At 45.9% G+C, this 14557-nt stretch overlaps 1 protein-coding gene across 4 annotated transcripts in view; it reads right to left on the minus strand.

Moving 5' to 3' along the window:
• TUFT1 (tuftelin 1) overlaps positions 1 to 14557 on the minus strand; it is a 52934-nt gene that overhangs the window by 23734 nt on the left and 14643 nt on the right. For all 4 annotated transcript variants that reach the window (XM_083591431.1, XM_083591430.1, XM_083591432.1 and 1 more), the window contains exon 2: positions 349 to 423. In XM_083591431.1, the coding sequence (XP_083447557.1) occupies positions 349 to 423 (75 nt within the window). The remainder of the gene's footprint in view (positions 1 to 348; positions 424 to 14557) is intronic.

The raw sequence follows: 14557 nt of genomic DNA on the forward strand, positions 1-14557 counted from the left end.
AATTTAAAGTTACAAAAAATGGATTTGTTTTTAATTCTTTTTCATCTATTTGTTTTTTGTATTTTGTATTTTTATTCTTTTTTCTCTTATGTATTTTTGTATGTTCTCTTTTTTATCTTTTTCTTTCTATATGACTTTTTTCTATTTTGTAAACTTATGTTTTTGTAAAATTTCAATAAATATCTTATTTAAAAAAAGAGAGAATTGCAGCTTTGTAAGGGGAACTGGGGGTGTCTCCTGACAAATCTCAGCACCCGCAACAAACTATAGCTCCCAGGGTTCTTCAGGGGCAGTCGTGGCTGCTAAAATAGTATAGCCGACGGGGCCTTATTCACACCAGCCACTCACCTTTTGCTTTCCTTGATCGCGCCTGTCCCCAGGGAGGTCATTCTGGAGGGTCAGTCTTAGTATTTTCACACTGTCCTGAAAAACAAGATGACAAAAGAGATGCGCTCAATACGTTGGCTTAGCAACATTTACCAGTATTTGCAAATTGCATCCCAAAGCGATCTCTAATAAATATAACCGCCGTAGAAAGGCTGTCATTCAAGGCACCGTCGTCGATTTAGTTCGTGGATAGCTTCCCACAAGGCAGCCCAAATTTGCGGCATGATCAAAACATAATCAACCGTTATATAGAACTGCATATGCAATCTATGAAATATGTATATACAGGTGAAACTCGAAAAATTAGAATGTCGTGGGAAAGTTCGTTTATTTCAGTAATTCAACTTAAAAGGCGAAACTAATATATGAGATCGACTCATGACATGCAAAGCGAGAGATGCTTCTACTTCTCAGAGGTCCAATCTTGCTCGATTTGCAATCCTTGTTTTGCTGATTTCCTTGAATATTCTAATTTTCTGAGATTGTTAATTTGGGGCTTTCATAAGCTGTACGCCATGATCATCGCAATGGTAACAAATCAAGGCTTGACATATCTCGCTTTGCATGTCACGGGTCTATCTCATATATGAGTTTCACCTTTCAAGCTGGATTACGGAAATAAAGGAACTTTTCCATGATATTCTAATTTTTCAAGTTTCACCTGTATATCCTAAAATACAAAACACAGTCTCAACATAACAGCAGTTGCTTGAAATCAACTTGGACCCATCTAAGAGAGAAGGAAGCTGGGATGGAGATTTTAGAAGGCTGTCAAAAGAGGAACTTATTAAACAGGTGCCAAAAAGACGAGAGAGAAGGCACCTGTCTGATACGTGCAGTGGCAGGGAGTTCCGAAGGCTAGGGGTCACCACAAGGGAGGCCTGGTTCTGCCATGGTGTGAAGCAGATCTCCTGATCTCTTCCAAAAAGGCACTATTATGAACAAATCCTAGACAGCATCTTAAAAAGCAGAGACATCACCTTGCCAACCAAGGTCTGTATAGTTAAAGCTCTGGTTTTCCCAGTAGTGATGTATGGAAGTGAAAGCTGGACCATAAAGAAGGCTGATCGCCGAAGAATGGATGCTTTTGAATTCTGGTGCTGGAGGAGACTCTTGAGAGTCCCATGGACTGCAAGAAGATCAAGCCTCTCCATTCGGAAGGAAATCAGCCCTGAGTGCTCACTGGAAGGACAGATCCTGAAGCCGAGGCTCCAAGACTTTGGCCACCTCAGGAGAAGAGAAGACTCCCTGGAAAAGACCCTGATGTTGGGAAAGATGGAGGGCACAAGGAGAAGGGGACGACAGAGGACAAGATGGTGGGACAGTGTTCTCGAAGCTACCAGCCTGAGCTTGACCAAACTGCGGGAGGCAGTGGAAGACAGGAGTGCCTGGCGTGCTCTGGTCCAGGGGGTCACAAAGAGGCAGACACAACTAAACGACTAAACAACAACAACATGAACAAATAACAGCTTTGGGTAACTAGCAATTCTTAGCGAACAGCCAGAGGTGGTAGAGAACAACTACTCTGCATGCAGAAAGTCCCGTTTAAACCACCCCTGTGTTCAGAACCATGAGGACTGGAGCCTTGATTTATTTTTGGAGAAGGTGGCTCAGGGGCAGAGCGGCTGTTTTGCATGCACAAGGTCCCAGCTTCCATCGCTGGCGTCTCCACGAATGGCTGGGGAACGTCTCCTGGCCTGAAACCTTGGCAAGCAGCTGCCAGCCAGTGCAGTCTGCACTGAACTAGAGGGACCACGGGTCTGGATCTGCAGAAGGCAGCTTCCTGTGAGCCCCCAAACCCTCCCAGGCCTCAGGCTGGCTCTGCAGGAATCAATGCATGCGCGGTTCTGCCCGAGAGACAGGCACTCATTTTTAATTCATGGGAGACAGTTGGCGCGGAGAATTTGTTTCCGCCTCCCCGCGCTGCGTAAAGAGCTTAACATGCAGGCTTTCCTTTTCTCCTTCTGCCCCTAGCCAAACTTGTTCAGCAACTTGTTCTCAGCCTTGTAAACAAGCGTGAAAATAGACTTATTTTAGCCACACACAGAGAAAGAGAGAGAGCGCGCCAGACATCAGGGCTCTGAGACATGGCAAAAGCGACGCTCTTATGGTGTCTTCTCTCCCTGCGAAGTCGACCACAGCGTTCAGTAGCTGTGCACACGTCCAACAAACTCATGGCGAATGTTTTCACGGCAAATGGCAGCCCATGGCAAAGGATGATGGGAGCAGAGTTGGAAACTCAGATCTGTATTTAGCCAAACGGCTCCTTAAACCAGGTGTACGGCCACCGTAACGGAATGCCAAATGGCCATTTTGGGGCGAGACGGCTTCCAAGTCATGTTTTTCAACGTGACTTCTCGGTTCCTGAAATTCATTCCGATTGTGCAGATAAAACGTAACGGGAATAATTCTACAGGACGTGTTGCTAATGTGTGGAAACAGTCAAGATCATGGGCAGGCAAACTAAGGCCCGGGGGCTGGATCCAGCCCAATCGCCTTCTCAATCCAGCCTGCGGATGGTCCAGGAATCAGCGTGTTTTCACATGAGTAGAATGTGTCCTTTTATTTAAACTGCATCTCTGGGTTATATGTGGGGCATAGGAATTCGTTCAATTTTTTTTTTCAAAATATAGTCCGGCCCCCCACAAGGTCTGAGGGACAGTGGACCGGCCCCCTGCTGCAAAGGTTTGCTGAGCCCTGGTCAAAACCCAAGGATCCCCAGACGTGCAACTCCAGGTGGCACGCAGGCAGGTGCCTGGTGAATTTTGAGCGCTGGATGGGAGCTGTAGTCGGAAATCACCTGAAAGGCATCACAGAAATGCGGAGTTGAACGGGACCCTGAGGGTCATCCAGTCCAACCCCAGACAATGCAGGAATCTCAAAGATCAGCCTCAACCAGAGCCAGGGCCTTTTCAGCACTGGCTCCTGCCTGGTGGAACGCTCTGTCTCATGAGACCAGGGCCCTGCAGGATCTGATTTCTTTCTGCAGGGCCTGTAAGACAGAGTTGTTCCTCCTGGCCATTGGCTTGGAATCCACTTGATCCCCTTTCCCTCTTTCCTTTTTTCTTTCTCCTTCTGTGATGGGACTTCTATTTGGGGACTTCCCTGGCTTTTTTTCTGGCCCACGTAGGACCAGTCCGGGTAGTTGGCCTTGGTGAAGACTTGACGTTTTCATCTCCAAAAACTTTTTGATTTGAGTTTCTACTGAAATGAGGCTGCATTTTAATGTCTTATTTTAATCTTGTTTTTAAGTTGTATTTCAATCGGTTGTTTTTATACTTGGTGTTAGCCACCCTGAGCCCAGTCTTGGCTGGGGAGGGCAGGGTATAAATAAAATTTATTATTTATTATTAAATCCTACATGACAGGTGGCCTAGGCCTGGTTTACTGGAGAACCACCCTACGTTCAGACACCCACTCAATGTCCTGAACGCATTTTATGAAATGGAGTGACACGGAAGGGGGGGGTGTGCAACAGTCTATGTCACACAACACCTGACACAGGGCCTCTCTCGACAAATTTGCACGCCACCTGAGAGCACGCTGTTGCTTTCCTCTCCTGCTGGTGGGCTCCTCGTGAGCAGATTGCTTGAGTATCGTGGGTGCTGGTGCGAGCCAAGATCCTCCTGCCGTTCAGCTAATTTACACGGCGCTATCAGCACGCGGACAAGTACGGCGCGATCAGCAAAGCGTGAGCATTTGGGCAAGGTGCAGGAGAGAGCGTCCTGTCCAGGGGAAGGAAAAACACCCGCCAACCTCAGCACATCACACCTCTGTGGAACTGCACACACCTGTTTAGGATACCTGTGACCCCACCTGAACGCCCAGGGGGCCACAATTAGGACCGACCCACGTTTCCCCTGCTTTAATCGCCAGCAATTTGTACGTGCGCTGCCAGCCCTTGAACGCCCAATTCCAGTTGAGAGGGAGGGCGTTCCAGAAGCTGCTTCGAGAGCACAACTTCTTTCAACGTGACACAGAAAAGCGTACCTTAATTACCTGGCGGGCAAAAGGCCCTGGCGAAGCCTATTAAAGTCACTGTCGTCATCTTGTTTGCAGTTTTAAAAAATCCAAACACCATTCCAGCATCACGTTGGCAGGCGACCAAGAGTTCGGGCCAACCTGGGGCGATTTGTGGCACAAGGGCAAGGCATCCTCCGCCCACCTCTGACATTTTGGGGCTTTTCCCCCTTGTTCTGGGTCTGTCCCAACTCTCGATTACGACATCTGGGGTTTATGAAGCAAGAATCAGGAACAAACCGGGACGGCAACATTTTTTAGGCAAACTCGGAGCAGGATCTCCGCAATGCATCATTCCACACCCAGGACAACCCAGCTGCTTGCTCACATTTGCAAGAAGATATTTGACTTTGGGGAGGGGAGGATTCAGCTGGAGATAGCAAGTGGGGTATAAGAGGGTCAAATGATTGCACCACATCTACCTGTCTCGTGTCTGGAAAGGAATTTGACCCAGAGAATACAATCAGTATTCCGCTTTCGGTTCGCTCACAATACGTTCCCTCTGCGCTGAAAAGAACTCGCCTGGCATAACATAAGGGCTTTATCATTTACGTAATGTAATTACGCAGGTTATGAGGTTTCGCCACGGCAGAGAGTGAGCCCCACGACGTAGCTTTTGGCAGAAGGCAAACTGCAGGGGAACAGAAATGGCGCCACGTGCAACCACTACAGGGCAGAGCAGAAAATGCCTTCTTGCTTCCCGAATCAAAGCCTGCAGAGCTGCAGAACCAAAACAAAAAATATAAACAGGCTCGTTCTGTTATCCAGGAGCACGCAAAACCCATAGTATGATAGTGAGCTCCAAATTCTGATCTCAGAGAATTTCAGCTTTTAAAAACACATACACACAAACAAGGTTGTAGTCCTCATTATGCACAGATAAACTTGGAAGAATGCAGGTGGTGCCTGCGGGAATCACCAAAACAAAGAGGGTGGCTGGAATATCGGCCCTTGTCTGAAACAATGCCTTCATTCCCCCCCCCCCTTTTTCTCCATCTCCTTTGGGCTAATGCCTAGGTCAGAGGTTCTCAAACTTTACTTTCCTGCCATGGGCCACATTAAAATTGCCAAGAGTCATGCAGTGGGAACCGGCTTAATGGTGGTTGTTTTTCTGCCCGTGGTAGCATTTGCAATTCTTTTTAACCTGCATTTTTATTGCTTCTTTTAGTTCTTACACATTGTACTCTATCATGTTACAATCCGAATTCCACAGGATTCAAGCCATAATACGGCAAGGTAAGAAACAGAAGCAGCAATAAAAATACAATTAGAAGCCAATTTGAATATCTGAGGCTATATGAATATTTGATGGGGGGGCGCGTTCTCCTAACAACTCTCCGCAGCCTAAACTACCACGACCAGAATTTGTTCCAAGTGATATCAAAGTGCTTCAAATACATGGTGTGAATGTGGCCATATACAACTCACAAATAAAAGATGCATTTCTGCGCCTACAGTAGGCTTCCCCAACCTGGTGCCTGCAGAATGGACGCTGCTGGGACTCCAACTCCCATCATCCATTGCTGGCGCTGCCGGTGGATGATGGGAGTCGTAGTCCAACACTTCGGGGGGGGGGGGCTTGATCTAGAGCAATGGTTTCTTCAACTTCGAGTCCCCAGATGTTGCTGAATCACAATGCCCACTAACATATGGTCGAAATTCGCTGGTGTAAAGAGGGTTGATTATCTCCAAGAGATTCGACTAACTGCAGATTTTCTTCCAACGGCTGACTATCTTTTCCCTGTTTGGGTCACTGGCTCCAGTTCCTGAAATATGAGGATTTGTGGCAGAGATCTACCAGCCCCACCAAGAATTCTGAAGGCGTGGCAGGTCAACCGAAGTGGTTATTAAGCTGGTCTCTATAGCAGCCATCGCCATGCAAACACAAAATACACAGGTGAGATTCTGCAATCGCCCCATATATGGTAAGGGGGGGGCAGAACTTCACAGATCGGCTGAGTGTTTCAGGAAATGAGTCATTCCATTCACCAATATCAAGGTGGGAAAGCCCCTAGGGAAATTATATATCTATACACACACACACACACACACACACATATGCAAAAAGAAAACCACCCCAGAAAATACAAGTCAAGATGTAGAAGTTAATATTTTGTTAACGGTCAATGAGCTTGCTCTATGTAAACAGCCTAAGCACGGAATTTTTCCTTCGCATCCAAGGTTAATCTTAAGGTTAACCCAGGTGTAAGTTCTTAGCTGCAAATTCTTCTAGGCGGTCAGCCGGGATGGGAAAGGAGAACAGGCACAGAAGTGGATAATCCTGCCGCTGCTCAACAGATTCCAAACAAGACAGTCCCTACCTCAATATTTTATTTTTAAAAAGACACACAAGGGAAAAGGGACAGGGAGGGAAGAGGAAAACTCAAGCACCTATTTCTCAACAGGTGTTCCTGTAATGACCAAATGCTGGCGCAGTTCAGGGGCAGGAGGTGCGTAACGGAACGGGGTCTCCAGAAAAGCTGATGAGATGTGCCCTATTGCTTCCCATGTCTCCCACTGACGCAGCCTGATGGAATGGCTTTCCCCAATGAAATATGGGGGGAGAGGAGGCCGGATGGAGCTGGTCTGCCACAACAGAGGCAATGGAGGGAGCTCTGCTTTACAGTTGTAGACCAAAACCTGTGGACCAGGGTTGGGGATCGTTGCTCTGGCCAGTCGGTCAATGTTCTATTTTATTTCTTGGCTACGCAAATGCCCAACCTTAAAGCAATTAACTCTAACCGACTGCATCCCAGTTCAGAAGCCATGCAAACATTGGCAGTTGCTGGAGATCTGTACTGTCTGTGGGCTCGAGACTCTGAAAAACACCCCCTTAGCGTTTTTGCACAAAGAGGCATCGCAAAATCAATTTTGCAACTGAAAAGAGCATCTAGAACAGCACTAATTACATCCAACAGGGGCTGTGGGCGGGTGGCCTTCGTCACAGCGGCACGCAGATTTCCCCAGGTTTTCTGAGCATCAGTTTCCAATGTATCTCCATTCACCTTTGCTGTCCACCGCTCAGCCAGATTCCTCTTTTAAAACCTCAAAAGGCATTATGTGCTGTGTCAGGAGAGCCGTGGCACGCATCTGGATCTGTCACTTCAAGCCGAGATGCGATCAGCTGAACGAAATTGCAGCTAAGCCTCGCGGCTCTCTCCTGAGAAATAAATGACTGAACGAGCAACATGCCGCAATTTAAGTCCCAGGAGATGTCTTGATTACGCAAATGCAACTCTCCCGAGTCCCCGGCACAATTACCCACTCGGCAAGGGGCATGTTAAATGTTGCAGAAAGATTACAGTCCCATTTTCCACGCCGGGTTATAATTATCTTTACATTCCTCACTCCATCAGAACCCATTTGCGAGCGACGTTTATGAGAAAACATGAGGTCAGAGCGATAGGTATTTTTCAAGACACTAATGAGCAAGAAACACATAACCAAACCCCTATTTGTAGTTTTCCCCCCAAGGTTAAGAGAAATGGGTGCCTTAAAACAGCCGGGAGGGGGTCACTTACACTGAGTAGATGCTGCCTACAGGTAACGAGTCTTACTCATCTTTTGAAAACCACTTGGAGGCTTTTTACAATCAAGGTTTGTATAAATTTTATGAAATAAATAAATGTATTTACTTCTTCTCTAAGATGGGAACTAATAACAGGGTGGTAATGGGAGGGCGGTGTCTTAACTGTGGTGGCTCCCTGGGGGGAGAAGGAGCAGTGAGGTGTAGAATGAGAGTCAGACTAGGTTCAGAGTTCAAATCTCAACTCAAGTCACAAAGCTCAATGGATCAGGGTGATTAGGCTGAGAGGGAAGGATTGGCCCACATTTACCATATTTTTCCATCTATAAGATGCCCCCATGTATAAGATGCCCCCGCTTTTTTGGGGGGGTGTATCAGTGTATAAGACGCCCCCTAATTTTTGACATTGTTTTCTAATGAAAAAACCTAGTCTTATACAAGGAAAAATACGGTAATTAAGTGGAGATTTTGATGCAGGTGATATTTTCCAACGCTCATCAATTAAAAAGGCACTAATTGACATATTTTAGCCAATGTGGTGCACTGCTGTATTCTGGTCATCAAGACCCGGGTTCCAAATTCTACTGTGTGAACCTTAAGTCGGTCACACAGTCCTACCTCACAGGGATGTTGGTAGGATAAGATGAGACCACGTACGCAGCCTTGGGAAAACTGGAGGAAGGACAGGTTAAATAAAAATAAAAAATAACAGCCGCCACCTGATAAGATGTGAACAGAAGAAAAAGTTTGGTGGCCTCCTTTACACGGCTGTTGTACAAAGCCTTCACATTTTCTCTTCAGCAAGGCTTAGAGCCCAGCCAGAAGTCTTTTCCACAACACTCCAACTTGAGGTGGGTTAACTGGAGATACTGGGCATTGAACTTGGGAAGAGAGGCAAGTTACTAGTCCTCAGTGTGCTTAATCACCAGTATCCACCCAGGTAGGATATTAGCCACAAAATCCCTCTGGGTTTGTTGTTGTTGCTGCTGTTGTGTCATCAACCTACATCACAAACTTCCGACTCCCAAACGCAAGCACGTTATGTATTTGATAATAACTAACTCCCAACTGCAATTACGTATCTGGTAATAACTAACATTTATATAGGAGTCCAGCTAGCCAGGCTCTTGTGATCCAGGATGTAATTGCAGAAAGGCCACAGGCACCTAGTGGACAGCGCCTGTGACGTCACCGCTAAGGCACCCTCAGTTGCTAGAATGTGGATACATTCACACAGTAACCACAAAACTGACTCATCCCAAAACAAGAGACAGGGAAAGGTAAAGGGACCCCTGACCATTAGGTCCAGTCGTGGACGACTCTGGGGTTGCGGTGCTCATCTCGCTTTACTGGCCGAGGGAGCCGGCGTACAGCTTCCGGGTCATGTGGCCAGCAGGACTAAGCCGCTTCTGGTGAAACCAGAGCAGCGCACGGAAACGCCATTTACCTTCCCGCCAGAGTGGTACCTATTTATCTACTTGCACTTTGGTGTGCTTTCGAACTGCTAGGTTGGCGGAAGCAGGGACTGAGCAACGGGAGCTCAACCTGTCGCGGGGATTTGAACCGCCGACCTTCTGATCAGCAAGCCCAAGAGGCTCTGTGGTTTAACAGACAGCGCCATCTTATAACAGGTTTGGGATGGGCTTAGCACACAACTGATGAAAATAAGAATCGTCAAAACAGTCACTTTCCTCAAGAACTCAAACTGGGGACGGGTGGGAGAAGAGGTTTATAAATCCACCCTGAAGACGAGGAATGCTATTGCTATGACCCTGCCTAGGAATTTTAAAATACCTAGTTGGAGTCCTGAGATGCCGCAGCTGCATTCAACGGACGTTTAGCTCTAATTTCCACCTTAATAATTTCTTGTAGGAGAGGGGGGCATTTGCAAGACTGTTAACTCGGGAAAACTTGCAGTGACAAAATTCAGTGGCCTACGGTTCTTTACCGCCATTTAAAATTCAGCGTGATGTGGCGGTAAACTGATTTTTAAAAGGCCAGAGTTTTCTAACGCAAGGCATTGCAATGTAAATGGAATGCTGGATATCAAGGCGTCTAGGAAAACTAGCACACACAAAAAGCCCACACCTGAATGTAACCCATGTCTTGCAAACTAAATTTTTTTAAAAAGATACTGTTTTCCAAATGAAATCTGAGTCACAAAGACGCCATTTCAGAAGTCTGTGATAAGCCAGGCGTTCACATTCATAACCCTGCCTAATAAGAACAGAGGGTCACAGTAGATCAAAAAACAGGTACCATATTTTTCGCTCTATGAGACGCATCAGACCACAGATGCACCTAGTTTTTGGAGAAGGAAAACAAGAAAAAAATATTCTGAATCCCAGAAGCCAGAACAGCAAGAGGGATCACTGCGCAGTGAAAGCAGCAATCCCTCTTGCTGTTCTGGCTTCTGGGATAGCTGCGCAGCCTGCATTTGCTCCATAAGATGCACACACATTTCCCCTTACTTTTTAGGAGGGAAAAAGTGAGTCTTCTGGAGCAAAAAATACGGTAACTTTCCTTCTCAATGATCACACAATATATCCCTGGCAAAACACCTTTCTTTTTTTTTTTAGGAGTGGGCAGGGAGATTTGAGCTGCATCCTAGCTAAGCATTCCAGTTGCTTATTTACATTATTTAAAACCAGCATAAAACAGAAAAAGACAACTGTATTTTTAAAAGGCAGGATTAAAACATCCCACCCAATCAAGGAGCCTACAGGTACCGTATTTTTCGCACAATTGGACGCACCGGACCATAGGACGCACCTAGTTTTCAGGGGGGGGAAATCAAGGAAAAAATATGATCCCCCCCCCCCCCGCAGCTCTGGGAGCAGTGGACAGGCTGCACGCAGCCTGTGCGCTACTCCAAGACCTTCTCCCTGCTTTTGCGGGAGGTGGCAGAATTCCCCCACCTCCCGCAAAAGCCCACAGGAGCCCCGCGTGACTCCTGCGGGCTTTTCGACCAGGAGGGAGAAGGGACTGAAACGGCCCGTCAGTCCCTTCTCCCTCCTTGGGGAAAAGCCCCCAAGAACCGCTCGCTCTTTAAAGGCTGCGCGGCTCCTGCGGGCTTTTCTAGGAGGTGGGGGAATTCCTAGAAAAGCCAGCAAAGCCGTGGAGCTCCTTTAAAGAGCGCACGGCTTTTGCCTGCTTTTGCGGGAGGTGGGGGAATTCCCCCATCTCCCGCAAAAGCCCACAGGAGGGAGAAGGGACGGACTCGGCCAGTCAGTCCCTTCTCCCTCCTTGGGGAAAAGCCCCCAAGAGCTGTGCGCTCTTTAAAGGCTGCACGGCTCTTGCAGGCTTTTCTGCGAGGTGGGGGAATTCCCCCACCTCCTAGAAAAGCCAGCAGAAGCCACGGAGCCCCTTTAAAGAGCGCGCGGCTTTTGCCTGCTTTTGCGGGAGGTGGGGGAATTCCCCCATCTCCCCCAAAAGCCCACAGGAGGGTTGGAGAGTAGCGGGAAGGCATCGCTGCCTTCCCACTGCCCCCCAATCTCTGGGGCTGGCGATGGGGGAAGCGCTGCTTTCCCCACCGCCAGCCTCAAACCCGGGTTGGAGAGTAGCGGGAAGGCATCGCTGCCTTCCCGCTGCCGCCCGATCTCTGGGGCTGGCGATGGGGGAAGCGCTGCTTTCCCCACCGCCAGCCTCAAACCCGGGTTGGAGAGTAGCGGGAAGGCATCGCTGCCTTCCCGCTGCCCCCCAATCTCTGGGGCGGGCGATGGGGGAAGCGCTGCTTTCCCCACCGCCAGCCTCAAAGAGCAGACTCTCCTGGCTTCAGCGGAAGCAACGCAAAGCCTCCGGAGCGCAGGCTTCTGAGGCTTTGCCTTGCTATCGCTGAAGCCAGGGAGCCTGCATTCGCTCCATAGGACGCACACACATTTCCCCTTCATTTTTGGAGGGGAAAAAGTGCGTCCTATAGAGCGAAAAATACGGTAACTGAAAGTCGAAGGCCTTGCAGATAGGAAAAAGGTTTTCCTAAAGGTGAGCAATGATAGGGGATCAGGTGAGCATCCCTGTTTCTAACCAGAAGAGATGGTTTTCCCCCTTTGACCTTTTATTACGCTCCCAGCATATATATATATATATATATATATATATATATATATATATATGCTAAAATCCACTCAGAAGCCTTCCTCCTTCAGCTTAAAATTAGGGTTTGTACACCAGCCAACTGACCACTTAAATGCTGTCAATTCGCCAGCAGTCAAATATTATTCTATGAGGCTTGACAAAGTGGACGGCTGTCTACTTAGCAAAAACAGCCTTTGTTTCAGGTTTGGCTTTAAAAAAAAAATGCTTGCTGTTACGTTATTTGGCTTAATATCCTTCCTTAAAAAATTGACTTGAAGCAGATCTGTTTATTTATTGGAGGCCTTAGGGAGTGGTTGTGCAAAGTTGGAACATTAAATAAAAAGGAGCTGGATTCCTTTGCTTCTAAACCAGAGTTAGCTACCGTACTTTGTTTTTGTGTTCCGCTACCTGCTAAGCCTGCTGATTATTTAAACTTTAAACGATTTAAATCACATTTCTGTTCCAACACAAATAAATTGCAAAATGCTTCACTGTTACTTGACTGGTCAAGTGGATAAATCTTTCTTTTTTGCTGGGTCGAATGCCCAAATTTTTATCCAAGCGACAGCTACTCATTAAAGAAAGGGAAAAAAACCTCTCCTTCGGAGTGTTGCTGTTGTTTTACTTTTTTAAAATGCCAAGACCCGACAAGGAATGAGCAGTAAATTAAGCCAAGGACAGGGTTGGGAGGGAGAAAAACTCATTATCTTGGCCTTTTAAGGTGAAGGATGTGATTTGCAAGATGGTCAAAGTTCATGCTTTGATTCAGCAATTTCAAGAATTTGGGTGGGCAGAGGAATTTGCAAAACCAGATAACAGCAGAGACAAAGAACAAGATAAGGAAGAAGAGAGAGACAATGCAGGTGAACTTCAATACCCTACCTACCTCTCTAAGGAGAGTAAACACAGGTAAATTTAGCTATTGAGTCAGACCAACCTGGGCAGTTTACAAATCTGTGTACCAGAGGTTTTATTTACAATTAAGTGGCACATAAATTCTGTTAAATAAATACTGGTAAATTAACAAACACAACAGACACCCACTCTGTTTTGCAAAAATGCAAGACATTATCATCCGCCTGAACTTGCATTAATTTTTTGAAAAATATGTTCCCACCATCCATCCTTTCAACTCCTACCCCACCTCCCTTCCCCCAAAAAGGCCTATTTCAGGAATATCTCATTAATTTGCCCTCCTCATCTCCCAGCGGAGACATCAGATAAGCAACCATTGTCAGCAGCAAGGAGTGGCATCATCATGTCATTATTGGTGCCATCCCAAAAAGGTTGGACGTGTCAAAACAGCCAACCTGCAATTCATCCAGATAACAGTTTTAAATCATGTTCGACTTTCCGCACGAGACTCATTCCTAAGAGTCCACGACCAGAAGGAGGAGGATTACCAGGAAGAATGGATGAAATTTAAAGACTATTTAGTAAAATATGTTAAGTTAAACTAATTGGAGAAGCTTGCAAATAACAGATAGGACATAATCAGATAATAGGATGAATTAATATGTTTAATACAGAGTTGGAAAGGAAAATAAAAATATTTTAAGTGACTAAGTTAATTTTGTAAGAATAGTGGTTTTGGAAAACCGTTAAAATGATATACACTGAAATTCAACCTGGGGGATAGGAGGAAGTCACTCAACAATGTTTAGCTTAAATACGGTTGAGATCTATGTTTGTTTGTCTATTTGTGTGTTAAAATTTTTTTTGGAAAATTAATAAAAAAAATTTGGGGAAAAAGAAACGAGACTCATTCCCGCATCTGACAGCACAAAATACTCCGATCAAAGACCACTCAACCCCCACGGAAGCCCCCCAAAAAGTAGTAAGATGTTGGAAAACCTGTAGGGACTCCCCAGGTAGCAGGCCAAGCCTCACTTTCTTTATGTATGCCACAACAGCAGCAAGAATACTTACTGCAAAATATTGGAAGACACAAGAACTACCCACTTTGGAAGAATGGCAGATGAAGGTGATGGACTATATGGAATTGGCGGAAATGACTGGCAGGATCCGAGATCAGGGGGAAGAGTCAGTGGAAGAAGATTGGAAGAAATTTAAAGATTATTTACAGAGATATTGTAAAATTAATGAACTTTAGAATAATGTTGGATTAAAATTAAGAGGTTTCTAGCTGTAATGGGTTAAAAGAATATTAAAAAAAATGGGTTTATAAAAGTAAAATTTCAAGATCACAATAATTTAAGAATAAAGATTTGGGTAGAATAAAGAGGGAAACAAATTGCTGAGCTAATAAATTGAACTGGAATACAAAAAAAGAGAGGTATGAGGAGGTCCAAGAAACATGTAAATGAAAAATAATGTGATGGAAATACTTTTTTTTCTGTTTGTTTTTATTTTTTGTAATGTAAAAATCTTAATAAAAATCTTATAAAAAAAAAAAGCAGGCCAAGCCTCAGATGCTGACTCCCAGACTCCTACGACTAAATCCACCCTGGGATTTAAAGGGTCACAGGGATGCCGCTTTAAGAATTTTACTGGGGGGGGGGGAGATGGGACAACCCCAAACTCACCAGA

The sequence above is a fragment of the Podarcis filfolensis genome (genome assembly GCF_964270895.1).
Source record: "Podarcis filfolensis genome assembly, chromosome: 16".
Classification (NCBI taxonomy): domain Eukaryota; kingdom Metazoa; phylum Chordata; class Lepidosauria; order Squamata; family Lacertidae; genus Podarcis; species Podarcis filfolensis.